Source organism: Siphateles boraxobius, unplaced genomic scaffold (assembly GCF_051911475.1).
Source record: "Siphateles boraxobius isolate OS27281-9 unplaced genomic scaffold, OSU_SipBor_1 130, whole genome shotgun sequence".
In the NCBI taxonomy this organism is placed as follows: Eukaryota; Metazoa; Chordata; class Actinopteri; order Cypriniformes; family Leuciscidae; genus Siphateles; species Siphateles boraxobius.
In genome coordinates this window covers 44724401-44745130 of record NW_027508734.1, presented here as the reverse complement: position 1 = coordinate 44745130, position 20730 = coordinate 44724401, and the positions used below count along the sequence as shown (strand labels likewise).

General features: G+C 37.9%; 1 protein-coding gene across 1 annotated transcript; it reads right to left on the bottom strand.

Annotated features, from left to right (window-relative positions):
- Positions 1-372: 372 nt before the first annotated feature.
- Positions 373-20082, bottom strand: dok1b (docking protein 1b). Its single transcript, XM_077229575.1, has 5 exons — positions 19740-20082; positions 8380-8673; positions 7928-8018; positions 3779-3951; positions 373-2831 (listed from the first exon to the last, which is right to left on the bottom strand). The coding sequence occupies exons 1-5, from the start codon at positions 19794-19796 to the stop codon at positions 1719-1721; spliced, it is 1728 nt and encodes a 575-aa protein (XP_077085690.1). The 5' UTR covers positions 19797-20082; the 3' UTR covers positions 373-1718.
- Positions 20083-20730: the final 648 nt, after the last annotated feature.

Sequence of the window (20730 nt, the reverse complement as noted above, 5' to 3'; positions counted from 1 at the left end):
GTTTTTTGTTTTGTTTTTGTTGAATTTTGATTGAAAGACATAGCATTTTCAAGAAATGGATGCACTTCCCCATCATTTGCTTCACACTTGAGAGAACAACAGCTCAGTTCTGTTTTCCGTTCGGTTATCCAAGCATCAAATGGCCAGCGGAACGAAAACATAAACGGAACATTCAAGAAAACAGGAACTAATACAACATGACAAGTGCATCCAGACTAAACCAGAGTGCACCTTTTTTATCCATATGATGCCAAAACTGAAACTGATAACTTGACCTCTTTAACACATGCACTATTTAAAGTTTTGGTGGTAACGTTAGTCTTTAAATAGAAAGCATCTGTGTGTAGAATGATGAACCAAGTTTACACCAAATTTAGCTTGTCTCAAATATTTACTCAGTTCTTTGTCTATTGAATTACTTATTGTTGGATATAATACAAACATACTGTCAAAGTCAAACTAAAATAACAAATGATACTGATTACAAATGACAATGATAAGAAGAGAGAGAAAAAGTGTAGTTGTCAGTCCACTTCCTTTTTTAATGCCTATGAGTAATTTGCTGTTAAAATGTACCACTGCAACCCAGTATGATGGTAAACTATGCTTAGCCAGACCTTGGACCAAATGAATGCATTCTTTTTAGGTGAAAGACTCTCTCAACACATTCACTGTTTTTTCTGTTTAAGAGCACCAAACATTGAAAAAATACAGCAGATTGTGATGAATAGGTCAGATTTTGGCTGTCCACTTAAAAGAAAAAAAAACTTTAGCAGTGGAAGAAAAGACTAGGGGAGACTGGAGAGAGGACAAAAGGAAATGAGTGAGGGGGTGAAGGAGAACAGGACAGAGAACAGTCTGTACCTTCACACACTGCCAGGCAGACACATATTAACTCGGCCAACTCCCATCTGAAGTAAGGCCACTTTTTTACACAGATTGTTAATATTCACTTTGCATCAGGATTATCCCTCAGATGTCAGTTGCTTTTCAGGATGACAGAGGACTAGATGAATAAGAGACTGAGAGTGAAGGATAGGGCATTCAGGGTAATTTTCATGCCCCCTTAAACCAAGTCCAGAGTTTTCCTAGGATGTGCAGTTGTGCACATACTTGTACATTTTCGGAAATGGAAAAGTATTCTTTTACTATAATTTTTATTATTATCATCATGATCATGTTGAACAACAGCACAGCTGCTGACTCATCCACATACACTCTTACATATAAAACACACACACACACACACACACACACGGCAGTGGATTAGTATCCTTTTGCTACAATCTCCATGCAAAACAATGCAAGGTTTGTATGTGCAATAACTGACCTGCCAGTGCAGTTTCTGCACTTCGTCAACAATTAAATTGAATCTGTCAGCTAACATTCAGACAACAACACTCTAATTCCCTATGCAAGAGAACCAAGTGTTATGCCAAGTACTTCATAATCTCTTCCGATACGCAAGTCACAGACTCAGATTTACAAAATAGGACTACTTTGCCCAAGAAGTGCAAAACTCTGGCATAGGCCAGTACAAGCCCTTTCAGAGGGCATTATCCACACAAAAGTTTTGTATAGTCTTAGCTCTCAGACACTTTGACAGTCAGTGACTACATGATTAAGGTTTCAATCTGTGCCCTGATACTGAGCTCTCCCTTCTTAACATGGACACATTTCCTTTATCCATGACTGCCTAAATGTTGACAAAGGTTAAGTCAAATGTCTCCTAAGTTGTCGTATATGATGTCTGGAGACTGCATGGTTGGATGCCACGCATTTGGAGGTGGCTGATGTCTAGATACTTTATTATACAGGTCCTTGTTGTTTCCAGCACCAGCACCTCTTCTACCAACTTCGGTGCTTTCATGGCTGATGCCACTGTTATTGTTGTTCAGGTTAGCACTGCCTTTGTTTTGAGGCAGCGGATGAGGGTCTTTCTTGGGCAGTGCTACTTTGCTTGGTTTCGGTGCTGTGACAGGTTTGGGGCCTTTTGGTCTGGGCAGTGGCAGTGGTTGTTGAGCCACCTCATGACTTTGAGGCTCCTCCGTTCCCCTGGTTTTCCAGGGATGCATTTCCAACCGTGCTTCATCATAAAGTGTGATGATAGGAAGTGTAGATCCGGCTCGTCCCTCTGGCTCATCATAGATGTGCTCTGTTGGACCACCATCTGCAGGGTGTCTGCTTCGCCCATCGAGTCCCAATGCCATTGTCCTTTGCACCAAGTCCAGACTGATATGATCATAGATGTCTGAGTAGAACGGCTCAGGCTTGATTCCTGAGTGGCGGCTACCCCCCTCTTCACCAGTCGGCCTGAGGCGTGGGGTAGGAGTGGGCATGACTTTGATACTGTCCACCGGGTCTGAGTACAAACAGTCTCCTAGACTGGGCGGCGCACGGACCGAGTCAGCAGGCTCAGAGTACAGACTCCCTTGGTCCTCTAACAGATTTTTGGACCCACGAGGCATGGGAGATCGTGGAGGGGTCCCACTAACTGGAGGTGGCGGCTCTGGAAGGCTTCGGCCCTTTATGTTTTTCCCATCATTGTCCTTTCGACCAAAGACACCATCCGCAGACCCAGGCTTGCTACCACCAGAATCTCCATCTGGTTCACGACTGTTTGCTTCTGAGATGGCAGCACGGATCTGCTGGAGAGCTGGGCAGTCAGAGTCTAATGATGGAAAGCTTTGGTGTCGTTCTTCAGCTTGGGCTTTCTGCTCCCGAATGGATTTCTCAACCATGTGAAATATCTCATTCCCCTGCTTTGTCTCAAAGGTGAAGCTCCCCGGCCCAGATTCACAGCGTCGCCCAGCTTCAAAAGAGAACATGACCTGAAATGTGACAGAGCATGTCAGAAATGTGACAACATGTTTGTGACATTTCTTCACTTTCATTCTAATTCTCTTATACAGAACATACTTGCTATTTGAATGAACCTTCTTTAAATGAACATTTCAGCATCTTACTTGAAAAACCCAATATGGACCGAACACACTGGGCTTATTGATCTTCTTGGACACAATTTTTACTAGGTGACTTTAACTACGATGTAATAACATTAAAATTAATAATTTGATATGATGCGCTTTTGGCATGTTTTTACATTTGCTTAAATGTAAAAATACTTACCCTTAAACCTTCACATCCCAGAATAAACCAGTCCTTAACCTTACCCATATCCCACCTTGATAGCAGCAAAAGTGTTTTACAATACAACATGATCACAAGTGTATTGTTCCTAACATTTTTTTTTGGCATGAGTATATAGTACTTAAAAACATCTAATATAAATTGAGACCATCGTTTCAAACTATCATGACCTGCATTCAATAGTCATTCACCGCATTAGCTCTGCCTTCCACCCACTCATAAGGGATAGAGGAAGGCCAGCTTCCTGTACCAAGGCAGTTTCTATAGTAAAGACAGGAAGCAGAGTTGGAAACAACAGTGGCTTAAGTTCCTGCTTTAGATGTCATCTGTAGTATGAGGCCAGCGGTCTGCAATGTTGGGTTAACGCAAACAGCCGTTAGATTATTTCAAACATGATGTGTGCCGTCTACGTGCTAATGTGTGGGTGTATATTGGCTATGTATATACAAAGTCAAGGCTAAGTCAATTTTGAAGGTCTTCAACTGTTACCCTCCTCCTACAGATGATATTCAGTGCCATTGAATATCATGCAATTGACCATTTTTAGCACTTTACACAGATTTTGAATTGGTTTGAAATTTTGTATACTTTAATTGAGGACAGTTCAAAATCAGAAAATAATACTCACCCGGTCTCTTCCATAGCGACGGAGAAGTTTGTAAGGCCATATGAATAAATCCTTTTTAGTCTTGGGGTCCTTCAGAATAAGGTTGTCCACATTAGCCCTAAGCCAGTAATTACCAGAGAGACCACAGCGCTCTGATGCTTCTGTCCTCTGGACACTCACCCAAAATTCATTAACTGGAAAATGGAATGTTATGAGTTCACTTCAGATATAAGATATATTGCACTGCAGATATATTGCAAGACAGGTATAATTTGTATGTGGGTCAATAGAAAAAAGACAAATCCATGATAAAGAAAGAGAAACCTCTTTAAAATCACATTTAAAAACACATGCCAAGTTTTTTAGAAATTTACTCTTTTAATTCATGTTGGTTCTGAAAAACTTTTATGCCATTTTCAAGAACAGGTTCAATTTAATAATTCAAAAAATGTGATATAATTATGATGTAAATGTACATTTTTCTTAGATCTTCAATACACCTGAGTATACATATCTTAAATGTTTAATCATTAAATGTTTTCACAATTATTTTTAAGGTATAACACTTTTTTTTTTAAATATAACAAATTATGTTTTTTGGGAATTGCATAACATGTTTACTAACTGCATTTTATAAAAAGGCCAAATCTGATATTTTATTGACCTTAAAGGTCTTCAGGGGTCCTCTCTCTATGAAATCATTTCCTGTTTTGTTTGTTCTCCATGTTTTCACACTTCAGATACACCATGTGTCTGATTTGGCAAACAATTATTATTATTTTTTCTTAGATTTTGTTAAAAAAAAATTGTTATGAATAATTACAAAGATTAAAGAAAATTGGTGAACTACTTAAGCTTTTTCTTTTCGTTATTTTTATTAGGCTTCTTCTCATTATGACACCAGAGCAGGTGTAAGACATGCTAATCAACCTGTTTTATTCAGGTTATTTTGTTGCTGTAACTTATTGACTGAAATAGCACAGTCAAGATACATGCAGATACGATTTTTTTTTTTCAGTTAAGTTGAAATCTAGTAAATTTTTTCACAATACATATTGTTTCAAAACAGCTTTACGGCGTTATATATTGTGACTGAATGTACTGTATGTACAATTAGATACAATTAGATATAGTAGTTGGGATTACTAATTTGTTATGTGGTGATATGGAGGATTATGTATCTATAAGGGTTTGTACAATTTATAATAATTATGTGTGGGGGATGTAAGGATAGATCACAAAATATAAAAATGTGCCGGTATGTATCGTAATATAAAGTTGAAGTTCCTTCATCTTTCAAACACAAATTAAGATATTTTTATTGAAACCTGAGAGATTTCTGTCCCTCCATTTAAATCCCTTCCCCTAAAACTTAAAATCACAAAAAAGGTCATAAAGACATTATAAAAATAATCAAGTGTTTTAAGCTGTTTTCTGAAGAGACTCGATCATTTCATACTATGAACAGATTTACTGATCAACGCACATGCTGTTGTAGGCACAGACGTTCAAATACTGATCACCTGAAGCACTGGAGCGGCACTCTTCAAAGTGAAAGCACTAACATCATATAAATCACCATATCGTGTTTTTAGTCTTATTAGTATGATGGTTTTAAAGTGCATTTATAGAGGGAGATACAGGACATGGTGAGAACGTGGAGAGTCTGTGAGCGCACTGCTTGTCTGTGTAAGAGATCAAACGAATGCCTGCATTAAAGCTTGAGTACTTGGTGAGGAAAAAATGAAAGTTTACAGAGTTTTATTAACAGTACTACACTCAAATATTATTGTTGATAGTTGATACTATTATTGCTATGCAATGTTGAATATAATGTATAATAATGCAATGGGGGAATATTTGTGGGTCCTGATAATGCCAAATGTCTGATTTGACCAGTAAAAAAGGGTGTACATAAATTGAGCATGTAGTTGGTGACAGAGTGCAAGTGTGTCTAATATAATTCTATTCTCAGGTTCAGAATCATGAATTATTTTTATTCTGGTGTCACCATTGCCCTGTGAATTGATGACTAGGACCAATACTAGGACCATTTTAATTAACAGTACATTTGAACTATTTAGCATACGTCTTAAAAGTAGTAATAATAATAATAATAAAAACCTCTTCTTTATATTGGCTTTAAGTATCATGATAGAATTGTATCATGAGTTCAGTATCATAGACTGTAAAAAAGATGGACGACGCGCCTGCACTCTCTTCCATTGATAAAAAATTTAAGCCCCCAAAATCCTAATTTGGCGCTGACATCCTGCACAGATTTGGGACCTGATTATGCGCAGTAGTGAACGCGGGACCCGAGTCTTTTCACACGCTCTCACGCAGAGAAGAATCGCGGAGCAAAGTGGACACTAACACCAACTAGACAGAGCAGGTTACTTTTGAAATTCTCAGCTCTCAGGTTCGGTCCAGTTTATTACGAAATTCAGACAATAAATACCGTTTTGGCGCTTGTAAATGTGATGTGACAGATCGCTGTAGCACTATCATTTCAAGTAAACCAATCATCTGTTACTTTTTATTTAAAAATACAGTACAACTTACCAAAAGGTATATGCCTCATACATAATATCGACCAAAATAGCTATAGAGAGGAGTATTTCGCTAAATATGTGCACTATATTACATATTTATTATATTTTTACTTGTCTCGTAACATAATTGTTATAATAATAACCACATTATATTTAAATTGTTATTTTTAACCTTTAATAATACTAGCTGATAGGGCTCTCTGTATGTTTACAGCATTATGTGAGATATATTTTTTCTTGAGAACAATTAACATGTAGGTTATCTACTGTTATCCAAATGAGCCAATATTGAATCAAATTAGAAAATTAGATTTCATGGGTAAGGCGGGGTTTATGACCTATACTGGGACCAACCACCTGAGGGCGATTGAGAGGCTTTGGCTTCACTTTTCAGCATTTGTACGGCACGCTTGTTAAGTATCGTGAATTGTATTGAGTTGTGACAGAGTGTAACGTTACAATTTGTGTACCGACAAGACCAACAGAAGTCAGTTCCGTGGCTTTACAAGTAAAACTGAAAATTCTTTGAATCTCAGGAAATTAGCCAACACTGGTCTTTTTCAAATCACGTAGGAACAATCTGCAAGTACAACCTGGAAGTTTTTCATTTGATGGGTCCCGTACGCTATTTCACAGCTAAATTCAGCACAGATACGCTTCTGCTTATCAGACACCAAAGGCCATGACCGATTACCCGACTTTCCTCCGCTTCTCTAAACGCTCCACTGTAATCTACATTTATTGTCTTGTCTATCCCTGGGATTGGATTTTAACCAAAATACCCCTGCACAGGGCACCAACCATCATTATTCAATACACATTACACTCTGATGCCCACTGTCATACACTGGCATGGCAGTGTATAAATAAGAGATAGTCAGAGTGCCAAGACTGTATTGTAGCAAAGCCTTTTAAATGTCAGCTCTCACACTCTTTAAGGAAGTCAGTGCTGCCCTTACTAAAAACAGAAGTGATCACAAACTATTTCCCTAGAAACACTCGAGAATGCACAGCAGGAAAAGAGGTAGTTTAAGTGGACTTAATAGTGGCTCCTTAACTGTTTACCTTGCATAGCACTGGATGAAGTGAGTGCCAGCAATGAAGGAGGGGGTCGGGGAAATGCCTGAGATTCTGCTCTACTTTCTGTCGTCCTCCATTTCGCTTGTTAGCCCTTTGCACCTTTCACTGTGACTATTAAAATAAAATGAGGGACACAACCAACTACATCTTTCTGGAAACAGCCCTTGATTCTGTAACTACTCAAGTAGCAACTGTTCAAGAGCTCTAATATTTGGGGCTTTGTGACTAACATGAGAAGGAAATTTGCATGCAGCTAATAATTAATCTGTTTAGATTTGCATCTAACAGAACATTTCTGTCTATTCACTGATCTCAGGTCAGTTTTGCTGGTCTAGATGATATACAAATAACTTCAATCTAGGAACCAAAAAGTAACTGAACTGAGAGTGGACATGATGTCTAAGTCCTATGTTTTGAGAAACTCATCGCACATGGAAATAATACTTGGAGTTGTATAGATAAAATGAAGAAACAAAGAACTGCTGGCACACACCCAGCTTGTTAAACTGTCATACTGTCACATGTCTCTTCTTACCTTCCTCTCTGGAGTAATAAATGAGATTTTCTGCCATTTGAAGGTCTTGCTGTCCATTTGAGTCAAAACCACCAAGAGAACCACTTCCTCCCTTAGAGTGATAGAGACAGAGAGAGAGAAAGTGAGACAGAAAGAGAGATGCTGAGTTAGTATAGGGACAGCTGTGATATTCCCTTTGGAAATTGTCTGGAATGGATTTTAATGTTCCAAATACATCCATAACCTCGTTATAATGTGGTTTCAAGGTTATCGCACGAGTCAAACAGCTGAACAGAATTCATTCATTTTCAAACCAGCAAACCCTAGCCATTTTCTAAATTCTATTAGTCTTTTTTAAAAAAAAAACTTAAAAAAACAGGTCTCTCATTCATCTTAAAACTCAGGGGAAAGTTCACAGAAGCGTTAACCACAGAATCTTTAACCATTAAAAAGTCTCCATGATGTCATCTCACCTGAAAAGCAATCTCACACATCTTCTCCACCCACTCATTGGTTATATATTTCTCAGCTGCAAAGACGTACGTCTTGTCATTGGTCTCCACACAGAACGCAGCCATGTTTTCTTTGGGGCAGGTTTCAGTGACAGCAGGGAGTATGCTGATGCATTCTGACAGGCGGATTATCTTCTTGTCCATTTTCTTAGTGCTGGGTTTATCACTGGCACTGCCTGAGCAATCATAAAACTCAAGCCTGGCGATGCCGTTTTGACTGGCTGGGAACAGAACGAACCAGTTCTTCTTCCATTTCTAAAAAGGAGAGAGGGAGAAGATGAAGTTTGTACTCTTCTATGAAGATCTGGCAGTGTCTTGGGCAAATTCAACTGTTATTCACTTATGGGTCTAAAGAGTTTTGAAAATACATACACAAAACTATTTCTGTTAGTTTGAATCTAGACAGGATATAGGCCGTGTCAACTCATGTTCCCTCAAGTCGCTATCCATTAAAAGGGAATTCACTATATCTATTTTATAACTGCATCTTATTGTGTACAATTTATCCATGCATTTATTTCATTTTTTCATTATTATTTATTTTTTAATCAAAATGTTTTAATCGGACAATGGCAGACTTTTCTCTGGTGATGTACACTGGAAACCTCCAATCATATAGTCGGGTTAAACGAACTTCCATGTAGCTGCAAATCATTGTTAAATTACAACTGGCCTTAAATCAAGGCCATAAAATCTGGAATTTTGTACAAGAGGAGTGTCAAACTTCTTTCTTTATTTAGCAATGTGGAGTTATAATGCTGAGGTCCACAAGAAGAACTTGACAATAATGACTTTAAAGCCCCTTCCTCCAGATAGACATTGAAAGCAATGGACTGCAGCAAACAAAAGACATCTGTGTGTGTATGGGTGTGTGTGAGAGGAGGAGTCTGGGTCAGTTCCTCATATTGTTTTTAACGTAACTAGAGAAGACAATGATCTTTAAACAAAGGCACAAGTGTTTCAAGCTGATTCAATATTGTGATGCAGATGTGTTGTTGCTAATGTAGTTTACACACTACCAAATCCAGTCTATTAGATGGAAAGGAACAAACCATCATGATATTTGGTATTTTTTATTATTTTATACTTTTCCCTGAGGTCCACTAATAATAATGGTAGGATTTTTAAATCAAAAGCAGGCATAATTCAGAAATAATTTTCTACCCTGTTTGTTGATGCTTTAATTCTAAGGAGCATGTCTTATTTGAGACTTCATTGTAAACACCCACTGCTATGATTGGGTAACATCTTTGCAAATGAAGAGGTATTATACATGTAGAAACTAGAGATGTTCATTTAGTTTTTTTCCTAAATGACAATCGATGCTCAATAACCGATCACTTACTGTTAACCAACAAGATTATGTCAGATTATAATACACTTAAATTAGAATTGATAAGTGTCTGTGACCCAGTAAAAATATAAAAATGTGTTTTCTAGGGATAAGTTTTACATGCGTAAATAATAGCAGCATAAACGACAGAACAACAGAACATGAGGATTCACACATCACATCATGCACTTGTAGCGAAGAATCTGCTTCTGAAAAACAGTATATAAAATAAAATAGTCATCCAAAATCCAAAAGTTACACTGCTCAATTGAAATATTCCAGAGTGCAATCTATGCTTTTCAGCGCGCCCGCCGCACCACTGTAGAGTTATACCAAGCACAAGCATGAGCAGGATGATGTTTTACGTGGATATTGTAACACGAGTGAAGTACAAAGCCTATATGTGGCAAGCAGGCCGAGGGCCGTGAGAATGGCGCGAGTATCTATTTTTAAATGCAAATGAGCTGCTGCTCCCTCCTTCCTATCCAGAATAGCACTGTGCCTTTACAGCTTGTGCCTCGGATATTCTGCCAAAACATCTGTTTGTTTTCGATTATCATCTCTCTAGCGGCCGCGCTCTCGTGACATTGGAGTTCTTGGTCATCATGAAAGTTTATTATTTGCATGCTTTATAGCCATATCAGTTTAAACTTCAGATACATGGTTTTATGAGTGCACAGAAAGCTGGCTGTCAGACAGTCCGTGAGTATTAAACTAATCCTCTTTTGCATCTTAAACCGTCAAATACACACAAAGTTCATTATGTTTGTGAACGTAAACAGCAGGGAAAGAAATCGCATGTGTATATTAGATCTGTGTATTAAAGTGACAGCAGCGTAATATACAATTACCTACTGCTGTTAATATGAATCAAACAGCAAAAGAAAAACAGAAAATCACTCACTGTTTGATTGAATAACTTCAGTAGCTTTAATATTAATTCATTTCTTACTTGAATGCTGCTGCTAAATGCTCTGGCAGGGAGATAAACATGGCGGTCTGTCTACAGCTCACTCAGGGGAGGAACTAAGCTAATAGTCACCAGTTGTGGGCGGAGCCTGTTCCAATGTGCCGTGGAGTATTTCCCTGAATTTATGGGGAAAATAACAAACGGAGTGGATGGATTTTACCACAGGGTGGTTATGTACTCACATAATTATGTTATTATTAAAAAACAATATAGAAGTGAATTTTGCATAATAGGCCCCCTTAAACTGGTAGTATTAATCTGTCAAAACACTGCAGGGTTAACGGTTAATCACGTAATTATGAGCATCACTATGTGGAACTATTAAAAATGCAATTATGATTACAGTTGCTGGGCAACGGTAACAGGGGTTTTGGCGAGAGAGCAGAACTTGTACTGATTACAACTAAAAATGTTCAACGGCTTTCTGTATATAATTTAATCACAATTTGAATAACATTTGTTTTGGTGGAACTAAAAAGAACTATATGAAGTTGACATTTCAGTCAATGGCTGACTTTAGCTGTGGGCAATATGACCAAATTTTTATTTCACGATATGAGAAATTTTATTTCACGATAACGATATACTGTGTATCGTGATAGAGTTAATTTTGTGTTATTTTATCTAGTTTCTGTTATTAAAAATAAGAAAAAGATGCAAATTACAAACAATAGGACAAATACAATATAACAAAAATATTAATTAAATTACGTTTTTAAGATACAATAGGTTTTTTTAACAATATTTAATTGTAATAATCAAATGTAAAAATAAGATATTGCATATTCTTCACTGTATGAGTTAAATATAAATGTATTCTTATTAAAGCAAAAAAGTTATTCAGTCAAGCAGTAAGTTGGATCTTTACAATGGAACTGAAATCAACACTGAACTGACTTCAGCTGAACAATGACAATATCTTCTTTTAGAGCTGCTGTGCAGACAAAATGAACTCTGTTTGCACTATTGAATCATTTTCCTGTTACCACTGGAAAGCTGCTTTAAAACAGTCTGAATTGTATAAAGCGCTGTATAAATAAACGTAACTTAACTTGACAACTAAGGACTGCACAGCATTTGGAAAACGTATCAGGAATCTAAATCTATTTTTATTCCAAGTGATCCTGTTGTATCTCTCACTTCAATAAGATTAAAGAACCAGCCATCAAACTTGTACTGATTTTTACACAAACTGCTCTGTAATAATTTCCCAAAATGTAATTTGTGTGGATATATTACAAAGTCTGTAAAAAGGACGTTATCACAGGTCAGAGACAGGACACAAAGAGGACGCAAAAAGGAGAGAGCACAGATGCACTGGCAGAGTAAATACTGTACCAGACGAAGCAAGCTCACTGTTCGCGATTCTTGAAATATTGGGGGAAAAAACATAAATATTGAATTGGGGGTGAGGGTTTATATGAATATATCTCTGAATGGAACTGAATGTCGTCAGAAAAGTTTTGATGGCATTTTCTTTTCCTCTACCTCCATATAATGCCTATTAAAGTAGTGTTTATAAGCGCAGCGCTGCTTTGTGTACAGTTTTCATTTAGTCCGTCTACTGTTTTTGTTTTGTGCAGTTACAATGAGTTTACTGTAAGTCAGTTGCAATGAAACTATGTGAAATGTTATGCTTTCAAACTAATGTCAACTTCCCTCACCACAAGTTCTGTTCACAAGTCCAGATTCCAGATTCTTGTTGGGTCATTCAAGCATCTATCTGCACCCATCAAAGGAAGTGTCAATTTTCTACCCAGTTACCACATTGCCACATGCTTTTAAATACTGCACACCTGAGCACAAGAAGCTGAGAAAAGATGACTCCATAAAATAAATCACAAATGTGTCTACCTTTTAGACAGACTCCAACCCCTGACCATTGCAGAAGATACTGTACAGACAACAGATGTCAATGTGGTAAGGATGGGGTGTGGGATTACCCAGCATGCTCTTTTTCCTCCACCACTCAGCAGGTTTTTGTGCAGTAATCCTCCTCTTAAAAACTATCCCTTTCTTTTTGAGTGACTGATGCATTCAATGAAGACTATACCAATACCACCAGTGGATACAAATACAAACCTTGGTTTAACTGAACACTTTCATTATAATATTAATTATCATTATCTATTATTAATTAATGCCAAAATCAAATTAATCGATACTAGAATGGGGTGGTGTGGCATTGTTTTATTTATATAGACCTTGCATAGCCATATAAGGCAACACTTGAGGAATATACTGTGCAGGATGGAAATTATGCAAATGGTCAGAAAGAAGAGAGTGACTGGTAACTTCCTTAAATCCTCATTCAAAGCTAATCTGATGAAATGCCTCTGGCTGTACATGTGCTGCACTGTCTGTAGGCTAAATAATTATGTAAAAGAACATATTGAGTGATTCCATCTTGTTAATGTGTTGCCAATATCACAGTAAGATGGGAATGATACAGTAACTTTAAAGTTCAAACTTGTATATATATTTTCATAAATAAAACATTAACTTGATCCCCAACACTGCGCATCAAAATGTATGACTCCTTCAGAAAATATTCACCTGTTACCAAAAAGATATTCTGACATAGGGGAAGGCGATATACCGAAAGAAACTATATTTCAACTGGTAAAAAACGTTCATGTCCTTGTATAGCTCATAATTACAGCTTTTAAGATGGTAATTTTCTGAGAGCTCCTAATTGTACTACGTGATAGAAACGCATAATTCCCAGTCCGAGGACGTGAACAGCTCCGAATAGGGTAAGCTTGAGACTACGGAAATTATGACATGGTGTAAACGCAGTATACTGTGTCTATCGCGGTTACGTTCATGTGGCGTTGCTGTGCTGAGAAAGCTTATCGTTTGCATGCGTTTTTAAGCATTTCAATTAAAACGATTTTATACCGTTGAAGCACAATAAGCAACAAAATAGAACTCATTTCGCTATATGTGCACGCTGTCTGAGATGGTTTCCCTATTCTGCCATATGCATTTCCATTCATGAAATTGGAAATGAACATGAACATTTCAAAACATTTGGATTTGATTAATATTTTGCTCCCATCGTGGTCCACATACTAATATAAAGGTAAAGTACACTTCAAACTGGTAGAAAGTGGTCAGCAAAGAAATCTGTGGAAGAGGCAAAGGCGGCCCTTCAAATTTGTGATATCGTGGGACAGGTACAGCATGGAAGAGGGGGTTTTGGGCTCAGTTTAGCTCCTCCTAAATGGCACAAGGCAGCCCCAGCTCAAAGGAGGAAGCTCGTAGTCAACAAGGTGTGAAAGCAGGAGGAGATGATGAGGTGTATAAAGGCCATTTCCTTCGCCAAGCAGGGAGAGTGGATGAGATGGGAGAGTGTGGAACAACGCAAGATGGGCTTGCAAGACCTTTGGTCAATGGAAGAGAGTAGGATCAGTTTCCTTATCAGGTCAACATATGAAGTTCTCCCATCACCGCAGAACCTAAACCTCTGGGTAGGAGAGGATCCCTCTTGTCCTTTGTGGTCATCACCTGACACATTAAGGCACATTTTGACAGGATGTAAGGTGGCTCTTAGCCAGGGTCGGTTTACTTGGCGCCATGACCAAGTACTGCGATGTTTGGCTTCAGCATTGGAAGACAAGCGTAACATGACCAATAAGTTGCCACCTGTTCTAGCAAAACATTACACACAGAAGACAATATTCCTCCGCCCAGGCGAGCAACCACCAAGAAAAGGTGTTAAAACCAATTCTCGTCCAGGACAACTGGAAGCTGCTAGGGACGGGAAAATGCTCGCTGATCTTGATCAGCGGCTTATTTTTCCACCTGAGATTGCCACCACTAACCTCCAACCAGATATTGTTTTGTGGTCTGGATCAGCACGCATTGTTCAACTGATAGAGTTAACAGTGCAATGGGAGGATGCTGTAGATGAGGCATATGAGAGGAAGAAACTGCGGTATGCTCAGCTGGCAACTAAAGCAGAACAGCAAGGATAGAGAGTCCGGGTTTATCCAGTGGAAGTGGGTTGTCGAGGATTTGTGGCACACTCCACAACCCGGTTCCTCAGAGACGTCGGATTCAGTGGCCAAGAGTTGCGTCGCACAGTAAAGAACTTATCTGAAGCAGCAGAGAGGAGCAGCAACTGGCTGTGGTTGAGACGGAAAGAGTCTGGCTGGCTGTGTACAGGCCGCCATGCTACGGTTTCGAAAAATTCTTGAAAACTTGAAGAGTCTGTTGGTTTATTTGTATAGTTTGCAATGTAATATTATGTTCCTGTGTATTTTGTGTGAATGAGGATCGGTGTCTGGACAGGTAGTATGCCATACGGAACCGTTGCCACTGAACCTGCTTTAATGACGGCAATGGGGCTCGACAGCATTAGTCAAACGGGTTGGCGCATATGGTTGGGTTGTGGAGAGATTGTGAGAGATTGTGGTTAGGTCACATGTGAACTACGAGGAAAGAGCAACCTCAGCAGCAGGGGGGAGGTAAAGGTCAGTAAGCTGGGCTGAGTTGAGTGGGGGACGGAGGGGGGTGACTCTGGGATGCCTGAGTCAATGTCGAACCCTCTTGAGGTGTCGTGGGCTAGTCGACGAAACACTGAGGACAGAAGGTGCCCATTTGAAGACCCTAGAGATGTTCCCTACTCCGCTCAATCCAGAGGGTTGTTATGGGGGGACCGCACCGTGGTTGCAGCCGTTGTGTGTGCTGACGCGCAAATACAATGCAGCTATTAAAACCAGACAGAAGGAGATTCACATCACCATTTGGAAAGAACCGTAAATGGATGGAGAAGGATAGGTTACTGTAAAGCTACGTCTTAGTTGGTGCTTATCTTGGCGAAAGCTGAGTACAAATCAGCATGAAGTTTTAACATCTACTCTCGTGTAATGGAAATCAAGAATTATATTTTAACTCTCAAATAATTCACGAAGCTCTTGTAAAACAGCATGACTGATGCTCAGTCAGTGACTTGCTTAGAGATGATGAGAGAAAAAATAACTCTTTATTCACAGCACAAAGTGTGAGCAATTGCCTTCCCACTTACCAATAAAAGTAGCAGACCAGAGTTAAAAAGAGAACAAGACAGTGGTAAAACAAATTTTCCACTTTGCGTATTTGAGTATTTAAAAAAAAAAGAAGAAAGCTAAAGGACTGACATATTGCTATCACACCAGGGGTTTCCAAACGTTTTCCCCTACTAACTCTAGTAGGGGTGGGGAGAAAAATCTATACAGCGTATATTGCAATATTTTGCGCAGGGATATCGTACCGATACCTGGGCGCCAAGTATTGATCTTTTCAGGGCCTGGATTTCGGCTCATGATTGCAAGTATTGTGCATAAATTTACATAAGCTCTGTACTTTTAATGCAGAAAATAGTAATAATTTGAAATCTTTCTTTCAGACTGTAAATAGTGTGAGTAAATCAGTGCGTCTGCAGCTCTCTCTTTCACTCTCCGACATGCACAGTGAGCTGTGTATAATGAAAGCAAGTTTTCTTCAAATTTTGAAAGGTTTTCTATAAAATGAGTCCCCATGCACTGATACATTTTTTTTATATTTATTTGTAGATTTATAAGCCATTACTTTTAAGTATCCCACTTGAAATCACATGAAATCATTAAAAATGCCGTCAGTGTGTAAGGGGTTAATAGTGACAGTCAACAGAGAGCTAACATTCAATATAAATATTTAGGGTATGTCTTAAATTCCAACCCTCAAGCTTAACATGACAAATCTTCAAGCTTTTATTTTGGCTGAAATTCTGTAAACTTAGAGTTTGTGCATTTACTGTGAACCAAGTTGTTCAGAAAACACTGTATTATAAGTATTGTAATCTGCATGCATGTAAATGACTATATACTTATTCATTAAAATCTGCCTTGTACAATCCTGTTGCATGCAAGACAATTTGCAAAGAACAAAGCCCAGAAGAGCATACCGATCGATCGTACTGTTTGGGAAAGATCAGAAATGTGTAAACTACCATCGATGTATTCGTTAGTATTTTCCATTTATTGTACAGTTTGTATTTGGTTTGGCTCTAAAGTTCCTTGAGCTGTAGTAAAAGTAAGAGCAAAGGCCAATGTGGGCCAGGCAAAAGATATCACTCCTCCATACACAAACAAGTCTAAGGATTGTAAACTGTTTGGCCTGTCACAATATACGTCTCATTCCTGATCAAATGTGATATGAAATTGCAACAGTTGCGATTGCAAGGGTTTAGTTCTACTCTGTGTAATAAAAGTGGTCAGTTTTTTTGGGTGATTTTACACCTTGACTGAGGTGTAAGGTATGAAACAATTCAGTGTTAGAATGTTGAAGCAAGTTGTTCAGCAACATCATTCATAAGCCGCCTCGGTGCTCAATTAATATGCATGTGCTTTGTTCAGTAGTAAAATGTCAAACAGAAATGTGTTAGTTAGAGTGACAAAGAGACACTATTAAGTTGTAAAAGAGATCTACATCCATATAAGGACAAGCAGTCATTAAAACAGGTTTTGTGGTTGTTGCATACCTTATTTGGCAATGTTATTGACCTCAAATATGAAAATAAAAAGCTTTATGCCGGTCTTACAAATGTAGTGTGTGAAATATTGAAACCTGACAACTATGGATAAAACTCAAGCTCAGAAAATAGAGAAATGCCTGTGCTCGTGCTAATGTTGGGCATGCAATAAAAACAGCTCTCTAATAACAGGGTGAGGAAAATAAAAAAATACAATAAACATAATTGATAGCACTAAAAAAGAAAAAAAGCAATAGATTTGTTTGGTCTTAACAATATTATTGATTTGACTGCAATGACACTATTGTATGAGAACTGAGCTGGACGACAACACTTTTTCTGCAGAACTGCTTTATAGATGATATTAACTGATTTAATAATTGATTCTTTATCTTTTACAACAGAATGGAATCAACTCTGAACTAACTTCGGCTGAACAATGACACTTTTCTTTAAGATAATCGAAATGAAGTCCGTTTGCATCGACTCATTTTCTTGTTATCACTGTAAAGCTGCTTTGAAACAATCTGTATTGTAAAAAGCTGTAAAGCAGGTGACTTGACTTGATTTGTCTCATGTTTTACTTTGCACACCATCCAGAGTTGTCAAACACGGTACATGCACTTTCATACAACATGTTCATATATTGTTTTCTTGTCCTTGTGTTTCCAAATCTTGTTGACAGTGATTCGCAAGCCTACAGTCATGTGTTGTGTTGATACCAGCCTCTAGCAAAACTATCCAAAACTTAATTGCCAAACAAGACCCTTACATCAATAAAGGGAATCAGGTTTTAGGTCCCCCAAAAGTGCAACCATGTGTTCATGATGCCGGGGAAAGACAGTCCCCGGCATGCTTGTGCAGAATATACATTTTCAGCGCAAGGCCACTCTCTCACAGCAGCACGATCCAGTGATTCACACTATGAGTTTATCATCAGCCGCTAAAGAGGTGTCACCAAGCACACAAGATTATTTTTAGTCATGGAAATCTAGTGTTATTGTTGACAAGATACTTTGCATTTTGCTATTTAGTTGTCGATATATAAGCTACAACCTTCTTACAACGTTCATGTGCTCCCGATCTGAGAAAAACCTGCATGAATGAATGACAGCATTAAAGTTGTATCCTCAATTTGAATTTCTGCTGTTGCCTGAGGCTAAACACATATAGCTGTGCTTTGTGCTCATAATTTGCCTACTTCCATATCACAAAGAAGTTTCAGACAGAAGAAGTGGATAATGAATTAATGACAAGCCATTGCTCCAGCAAAATGTTTTTGATCCAACACAGGTCTGACTAAAGACATATGACTCATATCAATGACAAAAATACATGCCTAACACATTCAGTAAGAGAGAAAACAAACAGAACCTTTTGTGGTCATGTGTCTGTGATGTAGCATTTTCCACTGCACGTGGACAGACAAGAGAGTGGAAATTATTTAGAGACAGCTGGCCATGCGCGTGTATGTAGGCTAGAACCTACTCTTGTTTGGTGGTTAGATATCATTAATGAAAAAGAAAATGAATCTATGTTTATGTAGTTACTGACCTAAAAACACAGATTATGCACGAAGACAGTTTAAAGTTAAAGAGATGTTGTAGCACAGGATCTGATGTACTCATTCATGTGACTATCTCATGACGCAGGAGAGGAATAGAGAAAAAAAGCCATTCCTTCTTACTCTTAAAGAAACTATTTAAGTTGTCTTGAATCTTAATTTAGAATTGTTGTTTTTTTAAGTTGACATTTAAAACATTTTGGTTGATGTTGTAGGTCCTCTTTCGACTGTCACTCTCTATATGATTGGATCAATTTGAATTTGTAAATGTCAAAACATTTGTTTAAGGGTGACTCGATGCTCTTTTTCTTTGTCCGGACCTATAAAGTTAGTTAAAAATACATGCATTTCATTTATATAGTCATATTTCTATATATTTCAGGCTTAAAGTCTCTGCAATCACGTAATTGTATGGTTACACATATTTTTCATTATTATTTCTTTAAACAAAAAGCAGTTATGCAACTTAGTTTTAAAATATTAGAAATATTTATACAAAAAATAAATAAATAAACTTTTGTCCATCAAAATCAAAGTCAGTGTTGCACAAAATCAAGCAGGAATACTTATTTCCCCCTCACCCTCAATGTTATATTTTGCCATTTCATAGAAAGGACTAAGCAATAAAACATATACATCTTGATAATGACTCAAAAAAAACTTGATAAATGTTTGACAACCTTGCCTTGCAAAATAAGTTGTGCACACTTAAGTGTATTGAAGGTGCAAATTTCTATTTATTTTAACTTTATGGTTATAATGTATAGAATGCATATAATGTATGTATTATAATGTAGGCTATAGAACGTTGTTCAAACAAGAATACAAAGATGGCATATCTTAGTTGGCACATGTGTTTAAACTGGTGATGTGTAAGATAGCCAACTCCTGTTTATCATGTCAGACATCTTCATATATCATTGCCTGAAAAATCAAACACTATGAGACAAGGTCTTACCTTTCCAAACTTCTGATGCTGGACGTAAAGTTGTCCCTCCTTAACGTGAGTGTCCATTTTTAAAATACTCTACCGCTGCACAGCAAGCAAGATAAAGGATAAATATTTCTCAATCTTTAGAGTTTTTCCGATTTCCTACCGCGCGAACTTCCGCTTGTCAAACTTTTGCTTCAGGGGCGTTTCGACGGGAAATCATTGAGATTAAACTAACTGTTAAATGAATGGTTGGAGGGGAGAAGCGAAACGTTATAACAGAGTGTTTTCATGCTACTGGTCCTGAGTTTTGAGACGCTGCTCTCTCTCTCTCTCGCGCGCGCGCTACAGAGGAAGCGCGTGCGCCCACAGCCTTTCCTCCCACCTACTCCTCAACCCAAACATAGGCAAAGCATGACGCCTGAAACCAACTCGTTTCACCTGCAATTATAATGAATATGTTATAATACCTGTTATAATGTTTTCTTTGAAAAATCATAAGACAGGTGCAGCAACCGTCTTGTGATTCTTCACTGACAACAGTAAGTTGCTGTTGCTAATTTATGGCTGCCAGTCATGCTGAGGTGCTGTTACTGATAATTTATTATCCATTGATTTGGTTTCTCAACCGTTAACAGCGTTAATTTAGCACTGAAATAATTATGGTTCTATTATTGTCAAATTCTGGGTGTCATATTGACTTGCATGATCAGTCTTTGTATTTATATTTTAGAGAGGAATGCACTGTTTGGTCTCAGCATTTGATCCATGTCCTTCATTGGGCTGCCTCTTATGGTTTGCTCACACATGCGTTTTCATATTGTAGATCAACTGGTTTGTTTTTCTTTTATCCCTTTTTTCCTGTGCATGTCTTGCAAACATTTAACATTTGGTTTTCTGTTAAAAATTTAATATTAGTGCAAATTGTCTTGGTTAATGTCACCATGTGAAAGATTAAGTTATGGAAGAAGATGTAATGGGGTGAAAAAGCAATAATGAGTTAAAAATGTACAAACAA

Coding starts and splice junctions, on each gene's coding strand:
- dok1b (XM_077229575.1), bottom strand. CDS start 19,796: ATGGACACTCACGTTAAGGAGGGACAACTTTACGTCCAGCATCAGAAG. Junction 8,019..8,379: donor TGTGTGAGATTGCTTTTCAG/GTGAGATGACAT, acceptor TATCACTCTAAG/GGAGGAAGTGGTTCTCTTGG. Junction 3,952..7,927: donor TTATTACTCCAGAGAGGAAG/GTAAGAAGAGAC, acceptor TCCATTTTCCAG/TTAATGAATTTTGGGTGAGT.